This window comes from Dromiciops gliroides, chromosome 4 (genome assembly GCF_019393635.1).
Source record: "Dromiciops gliroides isolate mDroGli1 chromosome 4, mDroGli1.pri, whole genome shotgun sequence".
NCBI classification, from domain to species: domain Eukaryota; kingdom Metazoa; phylum Chordata; class Mammalia; order Microbiotheria; family Microbiotheriidae; genus Dromiciops; species Dromiciops gliroides.
Genome location: NC_057864.1, coordinates 20,227,674 through 20,250,332, shown reverse-complemented (window position 1 = coordinate 20,250,332; position 22,659 = coordinate 20,227,674). Strand labels below are relative to the sequence as shown.

At 44.7% G+C, this 22,659-nt stretch overlaps 1 protein-coding gene across 1 annotated transcript; it reads right to left on the bottom strand.

Annotated features, from left to right (window-relative positions):
- Nucleotides 1-4,407: 4,407 nt before the first annotated feature.
- TACSTD2 (tumor associated calcium signal transducer 2) lies at nucleotides 4,408-6,764 on the bottom strand. Its single transcript, XM_044005143.1, has one exon. It carries the CDS (start codon nucleotides 6,698-6,700, stop codon nucleotides 5,768-5,770), a length of 933 nt encoding a protein of 310 aa, XP_043861078.1. The 5' UTR covers nucleotides 6,701-6,764; the 3' UTR covers nucleotides 4,408-5,767.
- Nucleotides 6,765-22,659: the final 15,895 nt, after the last annotated feature.

Here is a 22,659-nt window from a genome sequence, read left to right as displayed (position 1 = left end):
ATTCAGTAAGTAGTCTCTGCTAACCTGTGGGCGAGGGTGCCTAAGGTGCTCTCCGCCTAGTGAGGCGATAAGCCAATATAGTATCTCTCTGAATATAGGTCACCCCCAATAAGAGCCACACCTCAAAGAATGAGATTTGTCTGAAAGGGAAAAAATATATAAGCAAGAACTAAAAAAAGAGACAAGTTCTGGGGCACACAGGAATTTTCTTCAAGCAAGAGAAATTCTGTGGGAAAGCACAGTTTATTTTCAGACCAATACAAGCATTTATCTTGGAGTCCTTAAGGGAAGATGAAAGAACCTTCAATTGGGGGAGGAATAAAATCGAAGAGGCAACTTTGTCTCTCAGCTCCATCTCTCACCTTTTTATTGCTTTATTGTTATTTAATATCTCACCTAGGATGGCACTTTGTGATTCTAAAGCATTTTATATACATTACCTCATTGACTAATCATTAGGGTAGGTGATTCATGGATTTGGAAAGTGAGCTCAAAAAGAAATCATATGGTGTAATGAAGCCCAACTGGATGATGCCAAACGGATGCTCCATCAGCTGTGGGCCCAGCACAAAGTCATTTGCCCCTACTGGCCTCAGCACCCCCATAATAGCAACCTCTCACATTTCTATATTACTGCAAAATTCACAAAATGTTTCCCTTCCCACAACCCCACAGGGAACGTGCTACATATTGTTGTGGTTTTTTTTTGTTTTTGTTTTGGTGAGGCAATTGGGGGTTAAGTCGACTTGCCCAGGGTCCACAGCTAGTAAGTGTTAAGTGTCTGAGGCGAATTTGAACTCAGGTCCTTCTGACTCCAGGGCCGGTGCTCTATCCACTGCGCCACCTAGCTGCCCTTATTGTTTTTAATAAAAATGTTTTTATTTATAGTTTTTGAGTTCCAACTTTTATCCCTCCTTCCCCTCCCGCCCCTTCTCTTCCCCTGCCTGAGGCATTAAGCAATCAGATAACTACACATATTGTTGCTGCTGCTGCTGCTGCTGCTGCTATGCAAAGAAGCTATGTGCTGGACTCTGACAATGTTTCTCCTTACAGCACTATACAGGATTGGAGTACAAGAGGTGGCAGGCACCTCCAAGGACATATGGTTCAAGCTCTTCATTTTATTTACACTTGAGGAAACTCATGCCCAGATAGATTATGTAGCTTGGGGTGTTTGGACTTAAGGGATGGAAGGGGCCTTGGTCATGATCTAGTCCAATCCCTCATTTTACATTTGAAGAAACTGAGGCCCAGAAAAAGGAGCTTTGCCTGAGCTCTCACAGGAAATAATACAACTGTTTTAACCCCTTCTTCACTGCTGTCATCGCTTTACATAAGACAGTCATATTTACACAACCAACTGTCAGACACCGAGTACAACCCCTCAGGTCTGGGGCTAAACCCAGTACTCTTCTCACTAAAGCCCCAGAGTCTCATTGGCTCTGGGTTTGTCCTGGGGAGAAGTGGTGGTGGTTCTTACTATTTCTCAATAAAGAATTATGCTTTCCCACAGAGTCCAGTTGGAATTAAAGTGGTCTTTTCTTTGGTACTAAGGAAAGTGATGGAGAGGAAAGTCAAAGACTTTGCCCCTGGGGAGGAGGCTAAGAAACAGCCTCCTCCCAGAACAGAGAAAAGGCAAAAGCTTTTATATTTACTTTTGGGGGAGGGGGGGCAATGAGGGTCAAGTGACTTGCCCAGGGTCACACAGCTAGTAAGTGTCAAGTGTCTGAGGCTGGATTTGAACTCAGGTCCTCCTGAATCCAGGGCCAGTGCTCTATCCACTGTGCCACCTAACTGCCCCCACCCCTTACTTCTTCTTTTTTTTTTTTTGGTGAGGCAATTGGGGTTAAGTGACTTGCCCAGGGTCACACAGTTAGTAAGTGCCAAGTGTCTGAGGCCGGATTTGAACTCAGGTCCTCCTGACTCCAGGGCCAGTGCTCCATCCACTGCGCCACCTAGCTGCCCCCATCCCTTACTTCTTAAGTAGGTCTGTCCTGATATCTAGCTGGTCAGTCTAAACATTAATAGTCCTTTGATTCCCGATATGTCTGCCCTGTAATCTGGTCATCTTTGGTTTTGCTTCTCACAGGAGAAACTTGTGATCTATCCCAAGTCTCCTGTCAGATTCAGCATCCTTCCTGGCTGGGCTTTGATGAGAACTTCAAAAACAACTGACTGAATTGGAAAACCCAACCTGAGAAAGAATCCCAGGCTCCTTCCCACATTCTCCTGACAGACCAATATTCCCAGACTTGGTCAGCCCTGCCAAACTCCGAGCTTCCCCACTGCTTGTCCTTTCCATTGTGAGCCAATGACATTTTCATTCTTTTTTTAAAAAATAAAATATTTTATTTTTCTACCAACTACATGTAAAAACAATTTTTAAGATTAGAATTTTTTTTTTAAGTTTTGAGTTCCAAATTTTATTCCTTCCTCTCTTCCCTCCCCCCTCCCTGAAACAGGAAACTGTTATAGGTTACACATTACACTTTAATTCTAATAATAATTAACATTTCTTGTTTACAAATCCTTTCTTTCCTCTTCACCCTAGGACACTGGACAATGAAAGTGTGATCGTGCCCATTTTACAAAGAGGTTGAGGGTCTTGTCCAGGCTCACCCATCAAATAAGTGACAAATGTCAGAAGTTGAACCCAGCTCTCTCCAAAAGACAAGTCCAACACTTTTTTCACTGAGTCATAGGGCCTCTTACTTCACTTTTCCAGACTGCAAATTATAGTAAGGCCTAGGAAGGCAGTAAGACTTCAAATCTGACCCCACCCCAGATCCCCTTAAAGTTTAAGAGACTTTCTCCAGCCAGAACGGTAGGGCCACAAAAACATTTAAGTATTTATAGAATACCCTTAACTATTCCCCCCAGGCCGTGGAGAATTTAGCAGGGGGAGAGAAAGTTTCAAGCTTTTGGAAGCTCTCAAAGATCCATTTCAAAGAGCAGGGTAGGGCTCCCAACATCCCAGCCCACCTATTGCACTGGTTCAGCCTCACCTTAAAAAGGGATAGTTTTGTGTTTTGTTTTGTTTTGTTTTTCTTTTGCAGGGCAATGAGGGTTAAGTGACTTGCCCAGGGTCACACAGCTGGTAAGTGTCAAGTGTTTGAGGCTGGATTTGAACTCAGGTCCTCCTGAAGCCAGGGCAGGTGCTTTATCCACTGTGCCACCCAGCTGCCCAAGACACACCTTTTAAAAGCTCGGGCCCTTCTAGAAGGAAGTCTGTAATCCTGGAGGAGGCAGAGAAGCTGGGAGTTACAGTAGATTTATGGGGAGGGAGAGGAGGATGAGCAAGGCAAGATAAGCAGCAGGTGGAAGAAAGGAGAGAGCGAAGACAAGGGGAAAGTAGGAAAGAGAACGGCATGGGAGAAGGAAGGGGATGGTAAGAAAGGAGGAGAAGGGGCAGTTAGGTGGCTCAGTGGATAGAGCACCGGCCCTGGATTCAGGAGGACCTGAGTTCAAATCTGGCCAATGACACTTAACACTTCCTAGCTGTGTGACCCTGGGCAAATCACTTAACCACAATTGCCTCACCAAAAAAAAGAAAGGAAGAGAAAGAGGGGGGAAAAAGAGACGAGGAAACCAAATGGAAGAACTCAAGGGTTCTTAGGTAAGTAATCTCAGCAGGCAGCTGGGGGTGAGGGGCCTAAAAGGGCCCACAAGCTCTTTTTTTCTTTTCTTCAGCAGCTGTGATGACTCCGACAGAATTCTTACTTAATGACAAACCTTAGAAACCTCCCAGAGACCATTTTCTAGTTGAGAGAACTGGTTGCATACTTCTGACCCCACCCCAAGTACCTGGCTTTGAAGCTGTCCTCCCCTGGGGAATGGGAACCTACCAGAGCAGCCTTCACTAGGACTCTGAAGACTTTTAACCCAGTCCCTCAACGTCTCAGTGTCCAAGGAACCAGTGGGGCCCAGGGACATCAGTAACAGGACTAGAGCCAGAAGACTTGTTTTTAATCAGAGATCGTGCCCTTCCTGGATAACTGGCGGTGTGACCTTGGGGAAGTCACTCATTCCTTGGGGCCTCAGTTTCTTCATCTGTAAAATAAGCAGAGGGGGAATAGATGTCTGCTCAGGTGAGGCCTCTTCCAGTTTTGTGGAAGACAGTCCCAAGAAGAGAGAGGCCACCTGGACTCCCTTTTCCAAGGCCAAGTCCCCTCTGAGTGTTTCGTTTTTTGTTTTTTTGCAGGGCAATGAGGGTTAAGTGACTTGCCCAGGGTCACACAGCTAGTAAGTGTCAAGTGGCTGAGGCCAGATTTGAACTCAGGTCCTCCTGAATCCAGGGCCCAAGCTTTATCCACTTCGCCACCTAGCCGCCCCACTCTGTGTTTTAAACTTTAAACCTGAGCAGTCCCTGGGGCAGAGGACAGAGGAGTCACAAAGGCCTTTCACTGTTTTATAGGTTTTCTTCATGTTTTATTAAATCCAACAGCTTATAAAAATTCTGACCTTATCAAAGACAACACACACACACGCACATTTTGCAAAATAGATTAACATAACACTTAAGGAGCTACACAGGAGCATGGGGGAGCAGATATGAGTCCCCTCCAAACCAAGTAATGGAAAATGCATTTTAACAAGGTAACAGGATGGCTGGGGACCCAGCTTGGAAATACAAAGGGCAGTCAATTGAGGACATGACAGAGAAGCAAATCCTTGACCCATCATGAACACCATTGTACTGTATAAACTGGGAAATTTAGAAGACGCTCATCAGTTGTTTTTAACAGTGTGAGATCATGAATTTAACTTAAACCCTAAGTTCTGGGGCCCATTCAAAGTCATTTAAGATTTGGAAAATCTCTTTACAGCACTTGTTTTAAATAGAGTCGGCAGGTAGGTAGACAGACACACCCAGATAGACATTCAGTAGAAACCCAACCCACCCTTTCCAGTTTCTATTAGTTCTTTGTTTTCGGAGTCATATTTCTGTCCTGGGGCTGAAATGATTGGCTTGGTTTACAGATTCTTTTCCTTCGGGATCATAACATCTGACATTTAAAGAGCACTTGCTTTATGTATATTCTTTCCCTCAATGGTCACAAGGACCTTAGGAGGTAGTTTTTTGTTTTGTTTTGTTTTTATTCCCCATTTTACAGATGAAGAAACAGGCACAGAAAAGTTAAGTTGTCCAGTAACACAGAGATAGGGTATGAAGTCAGACAAATAGGACAAACTGATTCCAAGGAAATAACATATAGACAACATGGAAAAATGGAAAAGGCTGAGACTAGGAAAAGGAAGGCACAGGCTTCAGTCCTAATCGTACCTCTAAGTAGAACTCTAGCGTTGTAAGGAAGGAACCTTAGAACAGAGAATCCTACGAGGAACAGAACTTAAGTGACAGAAGGCACTTTAGAACTGATGCTGTTAGAGTAACAACACAGACTGTCAGCGCTGAAAGGGAACACAGAACTTAATGTTAGCGGTGAAAGGGACGTTGGAACATGAAACAGACTGTCAGGGCTCCGATGAACCTTGGAACATAAACGTTAGAGCTGCACGGACCTTGTCGTGTCTTCCTGGTCCTCAGTTTCTTCCATATATAAAAAGAGAAGTTGAACTAGATTCCCTTCCAGCTCTAGGATTCTTTTAGGGGAAGGATGGCAGGGAAAGTCTCAGTCCAGCCAAGAAGGTAGAGAGCCCAGGATCCCGGGCCCCAGCTTCTGGTCCAGAGGGAGGCCCTTTCACATGAAAACTCCTATCCCTCCTCCCCTCCCCTCCCCGGCGTCCTAGCACAGGAGTCTCGTCCTTACAAGTTGAGCTGCTTGTTCATCTCGCCCATCTCCTTGATCTCCACCTTCTCATACTTTCCCGACTTCCTCTTGTTGCTCACGACCAGGACTACGATGCCGGCCACAATGGCCAGGGCCACCACCACGATGACGGCTATCAGCCCGGCCGTCATCCTCTTCATGGAGAACTGGGGGGGCTTCTCGTCCACGTAGTAAATCATCGTGTCCTCCACGTGCACGGGCTCCCCTCTGACCTCGAGGCCGAGGGGCGCGTTGTGAAAGACAGAGTCGCCCTTGACGTCCCTCTCGAAGTAGTAGGCCACGTCGGCGATGTCCACGTCCCCGCGGGCCTTCTGGGAGGCGTTCTGCTGCAGCTCGATCTGGATGGTGGGGCGCTCGTACTCCACGGCCGTCACGTACCGGGGGCTCAGCTGGTAGCGCTCCTGGAAGAGGCGCCTCAGGGCGCGGCTGAGGTCCGAGTGGTTGAAGGGCCGCGCGCGCTCCTGGTGCCGCAGGTTAATGAGGATGTAGCTGGTGCGCACCAGCTCGTCGCACCGCAGCGTCTGGTCCCCCTTGTCGGTGCGCCGCACGCCCACCGAGTTCACGCACCAGCACTCGGAGCTCTGGTTGCACTGGCGCGCCTTGAAGCGGCCCGAGCTGTCGCAGTCCGGGTGGTAGAGGCCGTCGTTGTCCACCACGGCGTGCTCGGGGGGCTTGATCAGCTTGCGGCCCTTGTGCGGGCTCATGCGCGCCTTCAGGAGCAGGCACTTGGAGGTCAGAGTGCCGCAGTCCGCCACGTGGCCCGAGCCCAGGACCGTGCACTGACAAGCGCCCCCGGGGCCCGACGGGTTGCAGATCGTCCACCTGTTGGTGGGGCAGGTGCAGTTCTGGGTCGCTGTCCAGCCGATCGCTGCCGCCAGGAGCAACGCCAGCCCGAGCGGGTGCGCCATGCTGGGCGAGGATGGGAGACCCAGGAAGGGAGGAGAAGGGGTAGCAGGTGCGGGGCTGGTGCTGCAGGATCCGAGGCGTCTGTGCCCGGGAGAGCGGTGCCCTCTCGCTTTTATACGACGTCCGACCTGCAAGGCAGGTTCCGCCACTGACTCACCTACAGGAATGCAGATGACACATTAGCCCCAGGAGCAGAAGCGGGCCGAGAGCTGGAGAGCCCCGGCCGCAGCCCCGCCTCCCATTGTCCCGCCTGCCACCTGGGGAGCGGGGAGCGGGGACCGTGAGCCTCCCGAAACTCCCGCCCCAAGGAAGGACAGGAGAGGGAACCAGCCAGATTCCCACTAACATCCCTCAGCCTCGTCCCCAGGTCTGGCTGGCCCCTGCCCCTCTGGGGTGGAATCTACAACACCTGCCCCAGCCACTGGGCACTAGTGGTCAAGAGCCCTGAATTCAAGGCTCCTCCCCTCTTCGACCGAGCAACTAAGGTGTGTCTGGGAAACGCACACACTCAGAGGCACTTGCCTCTCCCCTCCCCCTTCCCCATCTTTTCCGGTAGGGATGTTTCCCACAGTCATTGGTCTTTCTACCTTCTTTCTCTTTGCATTTTTCCTCCTCGACTTTCCCTCTTTCCTTTGTCCTCTCTTTCCTCGCTCACTTCCTCCTTTCTGCACCCTCCCCTTCTTTCCTTTCCCCTCTTTCCCCATCTCTTCTCTCATCATTTCATCTCCCTCCCTACTTTTCTACCCTTCTTCTCTTTTCCCCTTTACTCTTCCCCTTCCCTACCCTTCCTTTTTATTCTCTCCCACTTTCTTTTCTTTCCCTTAACCGTTCCTCTCTCCTTTTCCCCTTCCTCTTTGCCCCCTTTGCTCTATCTCCTTTTTTCAACTCTCCTCTTTCCCCCTTCTTTCCTCTTTCCCCCTTCTTTCCTCTCTCCCCCTTTTCCTCTTCTCCCCATCTCCTCTTTCTCTTTCTATCCTTTCCTTTCTCATCCCTTCCTTTCCCCTCTTGCCTCCTCTCCTTTCCACTTCCTCCCTTCTCTCTGTCTCTCCTGTCTCTGTTTCTCTGTCTGTCTCTGTCTTTGTCTGTCTCTCTGTCTGTCTCTTTCTCTGTCTCTCTCTCAAAAGTAAATAGCAAAACATAGTTACGTGACCCCTTTCCTACAAGGATATCACAAACCTTTACTGGCTAGTCTTCATTCTTAACATTGGATACACTGTGGGCACTCCCTGAGGTCCAGGACTGGCTCAGGTTCGTATTTGCATTAGCATTAGCAAAGTGCTTGGCCCAGATTAGGGACTTTAAAATGCTTATTTGATGTATGTGATCTTGGGAAAGTCACTTAATCTCCCTGGGCCTCAGTTTCCTTTTCTATAAAATTAGGGGGTTGGGCTAGATAGCCTCCCAGGTACCTTCCAGCTTTAGATCTACAGACCTGTGGGAGTACTTGAAAGTTAGCCTGATCCCTGTCCATTATTCTATTAATCTTCAAACCATTCACTTCACCTCTGCCTCAGTTTCCTCATCTGTAAAAGATGATAAGAGCACCTACTTTGCAGGGTTGTTGTGAGGATCAAATGAGGAATAAGGGTGAAAAAAAAACTACCTTATCTTTCTTTTATGACAGCTCCCCATTGAAAGAGCACAGGACAGGACAGGCTGGCATTTATACAGTTTTTTGACATTTACCAAATGCTTTGTACACATCCTCTTGTTTAAGTCTCAAAACAACTCTGTGAGGTAGAATCACCATTTTCCAAATGAAGAAACAAGCTCAGGAACGACCATTTTACACGTGAGGAAACTGAGGCTCAGGACTTTTCCCGTGACTATGCACTTAATGAGTGTGGCCAGTGAAGTCTGAGCCCACATCTTTGAGCTCCCAGTCCTGTCTACCCTTCCACCAAAGGGAAACCTGGGGAAGTCAGCAGTGCAGATATTGAGCCAGTTTTAGAGAAAAGGAGATGAAGGCCCAGATGGGATTAAGCCAGGAGCCTACAATCACTATCACGGTAGTGGTAAGAGCAGGGACTGTCTTTGTTTCTCCAGTGCCTGGCACATAGTAGGTACTTAATAAATGAGTGCCAATCAAGTGATTCAAATCTAGATCTTTTGATGACAAGTCCAGTAGTCTTTCTGCTATGCCGCACTGCCTATCTAGGCAAAAGAAATTGCAATATTGGTTGTAATAAAAAGAAGCAGAATGCTTCAAAATTTCAAGTCACTCAAGTGATTTTCCTTAAGTTCAGGTTTGTCAATATCATTCCCCTAGTTAATAAACTCCACCACCTTCCCATTTCCTCTGAGATCAAATACACACGCCTCAGTTTGGTATTCAACGCTTTCACCACCTGGCCCCAATCTTTGGCACCTTTCTTGGACATGACTTTGTCTGCATGCTCTTTTTTTTTTTTTTTTTTAGTGAGGCAATTGGGGTTAAGTGACTTATCCAGGGTCACACAGCTAGTAAGTGTTAAGTGTCTGAGGCCGGATTTGAACTCAGGTACTCCTGACTCCAGGGCCAGTTCTCTATCCACTGCGCCACCTAGCTGCCCTGCATGCTCTTTTGAGTCCCGACATTGCCCACTTGTTTCTTGGCACACAAGATACACTATCTCCTATCTTGGTTTCTTAATAAATGCTTCTCGACTGACTGGTTTGGGAATGCACTGACTCCTCACCTCTGCACTTTGGAATCCAGCACCAACTCCCCATATGAGGCCTTTCCTGCTGACCCTCTACGACTGATGCCTTTCCTCAAATTACCTCAGCTTTCTTTTTTTTTTTTTTGTATTTTTTTTCTGGGGCAATTGGGGTTAAGTGACTTGCCCAGGGTCACACAGCTAGTGTCAAGTGTCTGAGGCTGCACTTGAACTCAGGTCCTCCTGAATCCAGGGCTGATGCTTTATCCACTGCACCACCTAGCTGCCTCAGCTTTCTTTTTACACACTAATATATGTATAAGAAGCAGGGAGGTGTACCAGAGCAGGACTTCGCAGGACCGATGACAATAATAACAACTGACTGTCTCATTATAGGGTCAACAACAGCCTTTTTCTACTTGATCTCATGGGTCCTTCACAATCCTGCAAGGTAGATGATACAAATATGCCCATGTTACAGATAAGGAAACTGTGGCTCAGTGGGGTTAGATTTCAGTCACCCAGTGGGAGCCTGATAAGCATTCTGGTCTCCTGACTCTTACTCTTCTAGTAAATTACCAGTTATCCCCATCTTGGTATCAATCAGCAGCAGGAATGTGCAGAGACAGTCAAACTCTTAATTACCCAGGGCCACCACCCCTCTACCACTCACCTGAGTCCCTTGGACTGCCAACAAGTGTAAAAGAGTTGGGACTGGGCACTGAGGAGTTGTGTGGGTCTGACCCTGAAAGCTGAATGTGAAAGGCCAATGACCGATTTTTGAGTCAATTGCTCTTTTTGATGTATGATGTGTTATCATGAATCACCAATCAATTTGAATTAATTGTTTAATTTGGTTCTCTATCAGGGAAGATATTCAAGAACCAACTCTGTGTGTTAGGGACATGGACAGAGGGGAGGGAAATTAGAGAGGGTAGGAATTGGGATAAGGAACGAACCAACCCCTTTGGGCCTCAGATTCCTTGATTATCAAACAAGGGATTAGACTGAAAGATCCCAAAGATTCCTTTATGCTCTAAAGTTCTATGTCCTATGATCTGACACCCTATGTTCCTTAGTCCCTTCTAGTCCTTCCACTAAGTCATAGATTAGAAGTGGAAGGTCTATTTTAACATTCTAAGGTCGCAGCCAATTCACACATTCTGTGTTCTAAGACATCTTCTAGCTTTGACTTTCTAGGTTTCTTTTGTGTGTGTGTGTGTGTGTGTGTGTGTGTGTGTGTGTGTGTGTGTGTGTGTGTGTGTGTTCTAAAGTCCTTTCTGGCTCTGGCATTCAATACGTTGTGTTCTAAGGTTCTAAAAGTCAAGGTTCCCTTCAGTTCTACCCTTTTATGTTCTAGCATCCCATGGTGTAAGGCATTTAATATTCCGTGCACTAGCTGCCTCTCAAGGCTGAGGGGAGGAACCCCTGAAATGAGAGAATAAGCTGCCTTGGTTGGCTGACTTGCCAATAGAACTCCGCTCTGTCCCAGGCCAACTGTTCTGTGTAAACAGCATCACATGAGTGGAGGAATACCTTATTGTTAATGATTTCTCACAAGGAAACTCTCCCCTGCATTCTGTGCCCTCTCTCTCCCTACCCCTCCTTCTCCGGTGACTTTTCACAAAGACAGCTTTTACAAGCCAGATTTACCCATGACTAACTCCCTTCTCACTCTCAGCCTGTCTGTCCCTTTGGGGTTCGTGGCTGAACCAGGTTCTCCTTTCTCCACATCACTCACTTTCTTTGGGGAGGACAGAGCTGGTCGTGCCTAAGGGAGCTTCTGCAAGGAGCCCATGAGACCATTTCCTCCCAGGTTTCTGTCATTTGTGGCCAAGTAATCATTCTTTAACATGCCAGGCATCCCAGGCAATGGGAAAAACCAGTGACTCAGGAGATCTAGATTATAATCTAGACCTAGATTCTACTAGTAGTCCAGTTATCTGATCCTGGGGAAGTCAAGATCCTTGTGTCTAGAAGAGGCGCAACCAGAATAGGGAAGGGTCTTGAGATCATGTCAACCAAGACAGTTGCAGGAAGTGGGGATTTTCAGTCTGGAGGAGGGAAGAAGACAGGGGTGGTGTCAAGGGGGCATGACAGTTGTCCTTAAGTATTTAAAGGACTTTCATGTGCAAGAGGAGTTCTACTTGATCCATTGGGTGTCCTGGGGTCTATTCTGCCCACAGACAATGGAAATTGCAGAGGCCAGTTTGGGCCAGATGTTAGGAAAAGCTTCCTTACCAGTTAGGGCCTTGCCAGAGCTCAGTGGGCAGTCTGGAGAAATGGTGGGTTCTCTCTCTTTGGGTTATACTGTTGATCCTTTTCATGTATCATGTGTTGGACTAAACAACTCCTTTTGAGTTCCTTTCTCAGATTCTCAATGTTCTTCCCTGGAAAATGGGAGAGTTGGACTAAATAATATGGCAGATCCCCTTCAATTTGAATATTCTGTGTTCTAAGGCCCTTCTCAGCTCTGACATTCTCTGTTCCTTATACTACAGATTGAAAACGAAAACCAAGATTCTATAGGATCTGGGCTTGAGAGGTGAAAGGCATTGCAGAGGTCATTTCATCTAACCCCCTCCTTTTACACACAAGGAAACTGAGGCCCAGAGAAAGTCAGTGTCCTGCCCAAGGCCTTTCAGGTAGTAAACTGCCAAGACAGGTCTTAAGCTCAGGGTTTTCTGATTCCAAAGCTACTTTGCAACATTCCAAGCTACTCAAGGGCAGTTGGTGGCACAGTGGCTAGAGGCCTGGACTTGGAGTCAGGAAAACCCGAGTTCAAATCTACCCTTAGACACTTAGCAGCTGTTTAGCCCTGAGCAAGACATTTGGTTTGTCTGCCTCAGTTTCTTCATCTGTAAAATGGAGATAATAGCACCTACCTCCCTCTAAAGTTGTCATGAAGATAAGATGAGATAATGTTTATAAGGCACTTTATAAACCTTAAAGGGCTATACCAACGTTAGCTGTTATTATTCTTGAGAAGATGGAAAATGACCTGCCCAAGGTCACACAGACAGTACTCAAACCCTGCTTGATGCTGAGGCCAGGGCTCTTTTTGCCATGTGACAATTTTTCTCCTCCTGTCCTCTTCAGGAACCCTGGATCATAGGGAGAGGGACAAGGCTGAAGCTGCCACCACAGATCAAGATTGCAAATCATTTAGTTAGGGCCTCTTATATTTTATTTATTTTTTGAAATGAGTTTTATGGATTGCTTTTGTTTTTAATTCCCATCATCTCCAGTTATCTCCACCACCGCCCATGGGGCCCTCCTTTATCCCAAAGACAAAAATACAAACTGCTCTAGTGCTTGAGTCTGTCAATACATGCAACATTCTGTCCCCACAGGCACCCATTTCTCTGCAGTTTCATTGTCACTTTTCTAGGCCCAAGACTTGGATTCCTGTTTTTAAATGCCCTGGTTGCTCTGGGTGTGAGCACATTTCAGAGCTCACAGAGTCAAGGTGTGCCAGTCTCGTGAGCTTGAAATATGGTGGGTATTAGGGAATCACATGAGTTAGAGCTGGAAGATGCCTCCTTGGAGATCTTGTTATCCAACACCCTTGGTGGCCAGAGGGGAAGAGGGAGGCCCATGGAGGGATAAAGAATCGCCCAAAGCCTGGCCTTTGGTGTGTGCACCATCTTCCTTCTTCCTGTGGTCCAGCCCCTTTTCAAACAACGAAGACCATAATTTTCCCCACTTGGTATTTCCTAAGGGGAAAAGGCCTGTCCTTGCACCTGTTCCTCCAGATTCTCCACTTGTAGCCTTGACATAGTATCTTTAAGTAGCATCAAGTGGGAAAGAGCCAGCCAGACAGCGTGAGTCACTGATGTAGGCCTCAGCCAGAGAGTCAGGAAAGGCCACCAGTTGGCAAGCATTTATCCTATGCCAGTTATGCTCAAAGTACTTAGCTTGCCACCTGGATACAAGGGGCAGGTAAAAACAAATAGAAGGATGAGCCCCTGAATTCATTTTGAGACCCTGCTGACTTCAGAATGTTTAATGAAGCAACTTACAAACTAGCCTCCTCGTGAGATTCACAGAAATATGACAAAGATAGGCCTGACCATCCACCAGGGAAAAACAAAGCGGATGAAATATCTATGGTGTACTGCCGGTTGGGCAGCCATCGAGTTAGTCTGTGAATACATGTTGGACAAACATTAGAGATGGACAAAGAACTGGGGATTCAATTCTGAAATTCAATAAGAAGAAAATCATAGGGTTTGGAACTAGAGGGGAATTTAGAGGTCAATCCCTTCATTTCACAGAAGAAGAAAGAAAGTGGGGCCGAGGAAGCTTAAGAGACTTTTCTAAGGTTTCCTAGGCAGTAGGTGGTGGGGGCCAAGAGTCAAACCCAGGTGATAGGCACATAGCTCTCGAGTTAGTTGGAAGGATCCTTAGAGGCCGATGGATCGAACCCTTTCATTTTACGAATGAGGAAGCTGAAGTAAACAGAGGCTAAGAGACTTGCCTAGGGTTACACAGCTAGTAAGTGTTAGAGACCATTTTAATAAATATTTGTTAATTGGTTGATCATATACCAGCCTGAGGATTGCAAAGCACATTATGTACATCTTATTTGAACCTCTCCAAAACTCTATGAGGTAATAAGTTCAGGATTATTATCTCTATTTTGCTGATAAGGAAACTGAGATTCAAGATGACTTATCCTTGGTCATACCTCTTAAACCAATGGTGGGATTTGAACCCATGTCTTCCTGATTCAGAGTCTAAGTGCTCCTTCCACTTCACCATGACCCTGATTGCTAGTCCTCTGTGAAATCACTTTGTAGTTATTATGTCTATTTGTTGTTCTCTTGAGAAAGTAAACTCCTTAGAGGCAGTTTTCCTATTAAAATATTACTATTTCTTTTTTTTTGCCTTTAATTCCAGAGCCTATCACAGTTCCAGGAATATGAGGGGCCGCAAGTAGCATGGTATGTTGGGAAGCAGTTCAATTCAATTGAATTTCTTGAACATTTCCCGTGACTGAGAACTCACTGCCTTCCAAGGTCATTATTGGATATCTTTCATCATTTGGAGGTGCAGGTAAATGGCACAGTAGATAGAGCACAGGGTCTGGAGTCAGGAAGACATCTTCCTGAGTTCAAACCTGGCCTCAGACACTTACTAGCTGTCTGACCCTGGGTAAGTCACTTAACCCTGTTTGCCTCAGTTTGAATCTCACCTTGAGGTAGCTAGGGGGGCACCATGGTGCACAAAGAGCTGGACCTGGCATCAGAAAGACCTGAGTTCAAATGTGGCCTCAAACATTGACTAGGTAGGTAACCTTGGGCAAGTCACTTCACCTCTATCTGCCTCAGGTTACTCATCTCTAAAGTGGATATAATAAAAGCACCTACCTCCCAGGGTTGTTGTGATGGTCAACTGAGATAATTTTAAAGCACTTAGCACAGTGTCTGGCACATAGTAGGCTCTTAATAAATGCTTATTCCTTTCCCCTTCCCCTTCTGACACATAATCACTTATATAGCACCTGAAGGTTTGCAAAGAGCTTTACAAACCTTCTTTTTATTCTCACAACAATGCTGGGAGGTAGGTATTATTCTGATTATCTCCATTTTACAAATGAGGAAACCAAGGCAGAGAAGTAGAGTGATTTTCCCAGAGTCTCACAGCTAGTAAGTATCCAAGACCAGATTGAATTTGGTTCTTCCTGACTCCAGCCCTAGTGTTCTATCCACTGTGCCACTTACTTATTAGGTGAATGACTTTGGATAAGTCACTGCTTGTTTTGGGGCCTCAGTTTCCTCAGGCATAAAATGGGAGATAATGAAACTGGTGTTTCCTGGGCAGTCAGGGCAGTCATGAGGAAAGTGCTTTACAGAATCAAATAATTTCAGAGAGGGAAGGGACCCTCATTGGCTGAAGTCCTGAACAGTGGTCCTTTATACAAAAACCTTCCCAACAAGTGGTCATGAAGCCTTTGCTTGAAGACCTCCAGTGAGGGGGAGGCCATGCTGTCTCCTCCAGGCAGCCCATCTGGATTTAGGGTAGCTCAAACTGTTAGAAAGTCCTGATAGCTTCTTTGCAACTTTCTTCCATCGGTCCTTATTTTGTCTTCTGAGGACCAAACGAAATACATCTGCCCCGTCTTCCGTGTGTCAGCCCTTCAGGTATCTGAAGACAGTCGTCATGTTGTCCTCCCCAATAAGGTTTCTCTTTCCCAGGCTAGCTGGCTCTCATTTTTTCCAATGTTTGTCATTTTGGTTGACCAACCTTCATGCGGCACAGATTCAATCACCTTCGCTCTGCTGGTTGCCCTCTTTTGCATCTTCATCAGTTTATCAATGTCCTTCCTAAACTGTGGTGCTCGGATTGGGTTACCTCTAGCATGGTCTGACCAGGGCAGGGGACAGCCAGGCTTCTTTCTGGAAACCGCACCTTCCGTAGCACAGTCCAGGATGGCTCTGGGCTTCTTGGCGGCCAGATCTCAGTGGTGACTTAAAGCACCATCTGTGGGGGTTGTTATGACTTATTTAGAAAGGTTTGAAAACAGCCATCCCTTCCCTCTTGAAGTGGAGCCTTGGGTCCTAATTGGGGCCCCTATTTCCATGATTTACAAAGCATCAAGAACATGTGTCCCCTCGGTCTCATCCATGGCAGGGGCTGGAGCTGCTAGAAGGATGCTTAGTTTCTTTTCCAAGTCTAGGGAAGCCAATAAAACAAACAATAGCTTTTCAGTCGTGTTCTCACTCATTGGGTCCTTAATTCCATGGGCAGTTTCAAGGGAGGTTTTGCAATGGAACAAGATTGGGAAATCTCTCCCCACACAACATTCCTGTGACTGCGGAGCACCTCAGAGGCCCACACGTGGTGACTCACAGCTCTTTCCCTCCCCTCTCTGGCTGCCTGGCAGAGGCTTCTGAATGGCCTTACCAGCTCCTAGCAACTGTTGTGCAGCTTGGGGCAGGTAGGGATGGTGGAGCAGTTGCATCCCTCACAATGTGCCCTCAAGTCAACCTGCCCTGCTGTGCTGAGTGGCCCAAGACCCCCTCAGGCTTCCAGAAGCTCAGAATTCTAGTGTGGGAAGGGACCCCAGTGGCCAATCAGAACAATCTAAGCTTGAAAAGGAATCCCCATGTGTAAGAACACATTCCATGGGGAAGGAACTAGAAGGTATTTCATAGCTGGGAGGTCATCTTTTTTTCCCCCCCAATCTTTTTTTTTTTTTTTTGAGGCAATTGGGGTTAAGTGACTTGCCCAGGTTCACACAGCTAGTAAGTGTCAAGTGTCTGAGGATGGATTTGAACTCACGTCCTCCTGACTTCAGGGCCGGTGCTCTATCCACTGCGCTACCTAGCTGCCTCCGACCCAAACTTAATAGTATTTTTTTCCAGTTATGTGTAAAGATAGTTTTCAGCATTCATTTTTATAAGATTTTGAGTTCCAAATTTTTCTCCCTCTCTTCCTTCTCTCTCCCCTCCCCAAGAGAGCAACCAATCTGATATAGGTTATATATGTACAATCACATTAAACATATTTCCACACTAGTCATATTGTGAAAGAAGAATCAGAACAAAAGGGGAAAACCTCAAAAAAGAAAACAACAACAACAAGGTATAATAGTATGCTTCAATCTGCATTCAGATTCCACAGATCTTTTTTCCGGATGTGGAGAGCCTTTTCCATCTTGAGTCCTTTGGATCTTTCTTGTACCATTGGATTGGTGAGAAGAATCTAGTCTATCATTGTTGATCAACACATAATGTTGATGATACTGTGTATAACATTCTTCTGGTTCTGCTCATCTCACTCATCATCAGTTCATGCAAGTCCTTCCAGGTTTCTCTGAACTCCTCCTGCTCATCATTTCTTACAGCACAATAGAATTCTATTACATTCATATACCACAACTTGTTTAGACATTCTCCAATTGATGGGCATCCCCTCAATTTCCAATTCTTTACCACCACAAAAAGAACTGCTATAAATATTTTTGTACACGTGGGTCCTTTTCCCTTTCTTATGATCTCTTTGGAATACAGACCTAGTAGTAGTATTGCTGGGTCAAAGGGTATGCACAGTTTTATAGCTCTTTGGGCATGGTTCTAAATTGCTTTCCAGAATGGTTGGATGAGTTCACAACTCCACCAACAAGGTATTAGTGCTCCAATTGTCCCACATCTTCTCTAACATTTATTATTTTCCATTTTTGTCATATTACCAATCTGATAGGTGTAAGGTGGTACCTCAAAGTTGTTTTAATTTGCATTTCTCTAATCAATAGTGATTCAGAACATTTTTTCATATGACTATAGATACTTTAATTTCTTCATCAGAAAACTGCCTGTTCATATCCTTTGACCATTTCTTAATTGGGGAATGACTTGAATAAATTTGATTCAGTTCTCTATGTACTTTAAAAAAAATAAAAGTATTTTATTATTTTCCAGTTACATTTGTTTATATAAGATTTCCAACTTCAAATTTTTCTCTCTCCCTGCCCTCCCTCCCCTCCTCCCTTAGACAGCAGGTAATCTGATATAGGTTATATATACATAATAACATTAAACATATTTCTGCATTAGTCATGTTATACGAGAAGAATCAGAGCAAAAAGGAAAAACCTCAAAACAGAAAACCCACAGCACCAAAAACAAAAGAAATAGTATGGTCCAATCAGCATCCATATTCTACAGTTCCTTTTTTTTTGTTTGTTTTTTCTTTTTCTAGATTTGGAGAGCCTTTTCCATCCTGAGTCCTTTAGAACTTTCTTGTACCATCGGATTGGTGAGAAGAATCTAGTCTATCACAGTTGAACTATGTATTTTTTTTTAGTGAGGCAATTGGGGTTAAGTGACTTGCCCAGGGTCACACAGCTAGTAAGTGTTAAGTGTCTGAAGCTGGATTTGAACTCAGGTCCTCCTGACTCCAGGGCTGGTGCTCTATCCATTGTGCCATCTAGCTGCCCCCTGATCTATGTATTTTTAAAATGAGGCTTTTATCAGAAACACTGATTATAAAAATTGTTTCCCAGCTTTCTGCTTTCCTTTTAATCTTGGTTGCATTGGTTTTATTTGTACAAAACCTTTTTTGATTTAATGTAATCAAAATGATCCATTTTGTATTTCATAATATTCTCTATCTTTTGTTTGGTCATAAATGATTTATGTGGGTTTATTTTATATCCTGAAACTTTGCTAAAATTGTTAATTGTTTAAAGTAGTTTTTTAGTTATTCTCTAGGATTCTCTAAGTATACCATCATATCATCTGCAAAAAGTGATACTTTTGTTTCCTCCTTCAATTTCTTTTTTCTTCTTTTATTGCTAAAGCTAACATTTCTAGTACAATATTGAATAATAGAGATGATAATGGACATCCCGGTTTTACCACTGATCTTTTTTGGTATACCTCTAATTTATCAGGGAAGGTCATCTTTAAGTCTGGGAAGGGCTGGAAGACTAGCCTTATTCTGTTTGCCATCAAAAAGAAAAACTAGGTCAATGGGTGGAGGTTACAGTGAAGTTGATTGCATCTCTATGGAAAGGGGGAGAACTTTTTAATAATGGTGGGGTGGTGGTGGTGGTGAGGAGAGGAGTTGCCTCAGGAGGGAGTGGCTCCCCTCTCCCTGAAGCTTCTAGTAGACACTGGACTGCTTATGGCTTTCAAAGTGTATTGCAGAAGGGGCTTCTTATTCAGGCACTATTTAGACACCTTGGCTTCTGAGCCCTGTTCTCTCCCCCCCCCAACCCTGAAAATCTGTGAAATCCATTAATTTATTCATTCAATTAATAAGAATTTATCAAGTGCCAACTGTGTGCCACACACTGTGCCAGACCCTCCAAGATACAAGGATTAAAAATTAAATAGTCCCTGTCCTTAAGATGCTTACATTCTATTCAGGGAAATAAGATATACAAGGAGAATTAAAAATACAAAGTAATTACCAGGGGTAGTAATTACCAGGGGTAGGACTCTAACAACCTCAGGGAACAGGACAGACTTCCTGAAGGAGGGGTCCAGTGAGCTGAGTTTTGAAGGACCATGTGCAGCCCAGACAGGTGTGGGGACTCCCTGGGCAATAGAAATGGAATTTTATGGACTGCAAGTACCTCAAACTGACAAGAACACTGAGTGTGTGAAGACCAGTAATATTCAGTGAGCCCAGAAAGTTGGCTAAGAATCAGAATGTAAGAGCTTTTACACGCAAACAGGGGAGGTTGTATTGTATTCTACAGGTAAGAGGGAGACAAGAAGCCACTGTTTGATGAGCTATGAATGAATCCTCTCTATAGCAACTCTGAAGGCTGTTCATCTATCAAGTTTCCATTTGAATACCTGCAGTGATGAGAACCTCAGTACCTCACCTTACATTTTCTGCCAGCTTTTAATGTTAGAAAGCTCCTTTTTATATTAAGCTGAGAGGTTCTTAACCTGGGGTCTGTCAACTAGTTTTAAAAACTATAACAATAACAACAACTAAATTTATATAATGTTTTAAGATTTGTAAAGTACTTAGGAATATTATCTCATTTGATCCTCACAAGAACCCTGAGGAAGCTTTCATTATTACCCCCATTTTACAAATAAGGAAATGGAATCTGAGAGAGGATAGGTGTCTTGCTCAGGGCGATGGAGTTAAGCGTTTGGGGTCAGATTTGAATTTAGGCCTTCCTGACTCCAGGTCTAACACTTTCTCCACTGTACCATCCAACTGCCTCATTTTTGATAACTGTATTTCAATATAATTAGTTTCCTTTGTAATCCTGTGCATTTTATTTTATGCATTTAAAGGCATCATCCTGAGAAGGGGTCTATGGACTGCCAGAGGGGTCCATGAATCAGAAAAAGGGAACAATCTGCCTTCTCACTGCTCCTATTTCTGTCCTCTGGGGCCAAGCAGGTCTAATCAGAATAAATCTAATCCTTCTTCTCCAGGACAGGTCATAGCAGATGCTCAGTAAGTGTTTGTTGCCACAATTGGATTGGCCAACCATAACCAAGGTTTTCCTTTCTTAAGTCATTTTCCCTCTAGGGCTAATACTCCCAATTTCCTGCAACTGCTGTTTGTGTGGCCTGGCTTCCCGACCCCTCACTCTCCTTAGGTAGGTGCTGTCCTGTCTGACTAACTCTACCCCCAGCTGTCATCCCAGTTTTCAGGTTAGGGGAGATGACATCAAAGGGAGGAAAGGGGAGTACAGTGGGTAGTCCATGGGATGAAAGCCAATTAAAGGCTTTGCCTTCTGGAAAGTATATGTAAATGATGGTGGGAAACGGTGTGAAGGGAAACTAGAGTCTTTGGTTCTTTCTTCCTGTCTCTCTTGTGGGACAAAATGTTTACCTCCCATCTTTCCAGAGAATATAGACACCTAACTTTCCTGGATCTGTTAAGTCCTTTATTCTTTAAGGACATGATGGCTTTCAGGGAGTTGGACCAATCAGATGATATTAATTTACTGAGAACTGAACCTTAAGCAAATATTGATTCCCCCCACCCCCCCACAAAACTATGCAGTAACCAGAGTTATTTTTAAAAAATGACAAAAATCCTAGTGAACCAAAGCACCCAAACACTCTTATTAAAATGTTAGTTATTTTTTTCAATTACATGTAAAGATATTTTTTGAATTCCAAATGTTTCTTCCCCCTCCCAAAGCCAGCAAGCAATCTGATGTAGGTTATACATTACAATTGTGTTAAACATATGTCCATATTGGTCATGTTGTAAGAGAAGAATCAGAATAAAAGGGAGAATGCAAGAAAGAATAAATAACAACAACAACAACAACAAAAGTGAAAATAGCATACTTCATTTTGCATTCAGCTTCCATAGTTCTTTTTCTGAATGTGGAGAGCATTTTCTACCATGCGTATGTATATGTATATGTATATGTATATGTATATGTATATGTATATGTATATGTATATGTATATGTATATATGTATATGTATATGTATATGTGTATGTGTATGTGTATGTGTATGTATATGTATATGTGTATATATATGTGTGTATATATATATATATATATATATATATATACATACACATCTGATTAGAGATGATGATTGATACCATGGAAGCTAATGATGTCACCAAGTGAGAGAATATAGAGAGAAAAGAGAAGAGGGTCCAAGACAGAGAGTTGTTGGGGAAGAACCAGCAAAGGAGAGTAGTGAGTATGGGTACTCAGACAGGTAAGAAGAGTAATGCAACCCAGAAGGAACAGAATATCCAGGGGAAGGTGGCATCAAATGATACAGAGAGGTCAAGAAGGGTGAGGATTGAGAAAAGACCATTAGATTTAGCAATGAAGAGATCACTGGTAACTCTGGAAAGACAGTAGTTTCAGTTGAATAGTGATGTAGGAAGCCAGGGCTTAGAAGAGAACAAAAGAAGAGGAAATAGAGGCACCAGGTGCAGAGAAGTTTATCAAGGAGTTTGGCTGAGTAGGGGAGTACAGATATAGGATGAGAGTGAATAGGCATGGTAGAAACTAGGGAGACTTCTTTGAGGGTGAAGAAGACTTGGCATGTGTGTAGCTCACAGGGAAGGAATCAGTAGCAAGTGTGAGAGAGATAAAGTCAACAAACTTTCATTAAGTGTCTACTATGTGCCAGAGGTTGAAGATTAGAAAAGCAATAGGGTGATGATGGGAGGCAATCTGCCGGAGGAGACAGGAAGGGATGGCATCAAGGGTGTGTGTGGAGAGCTTGGTTTGGCCTTGCCAAACAGAAGTACTACTTCTTCAATAAAGACTAGAGTCAAGGAGGAGATGGTGATGGATGTTGTCAGAACTATTCCAGGTGAGGAGCAGGGGAGAAGAAAGAGCTCAGGGGGACCTCAGTATTTTTCTAAGGGAAAAGCAGCAGAGATCTGGAGTCAAGGGTAGGGAGACAGGGGCGACTCTAGTTTCTTCAAGGCTACACCAGCAGACTGCAAACTCTGCCAAGTCCTGTCATGTGGGAAAGGGAAAGGGCTCTGCTGTGATCCAGGTGATGGCTGTTGCCCAAGTCCTGGCCTAGTTACATTCAGAGACATTCTCAATTTGACCGAAGCTGACAAATGTTTTGCCACAGCAATTCCATTCTGTCGGGGTCGGTTGTGTCCTGCATCAGTGGAGAGGAGACCCACAGACAAAATTATAGTTCACTGAAGTGTAAGTGGAGTCAAAGGCAGGGGAGTGATAGGGTGTCCCTCCACAATAAGGAGAGAACAGAAAGGCCAGAAGGACGCCCAAACAGGACAGCCTTGAAAGTTACATGTTGAATTTATGGTCTACTTAATTTATTTAGAATTTTATTTTTCCCCCAATTACATGTAAAAATATTTTAATGTCCACTTTA

Bases quoted from the DNA above. Each gene is read 5' to 3' on its own strand.
- TACSTD2 (XM_044005143.1), bottom strand. From the start codon at position 6,700: ATGGCGCACCCGCTCGGGCTGGCGTTGCTCCTGGCGGCAGCGATCGGC.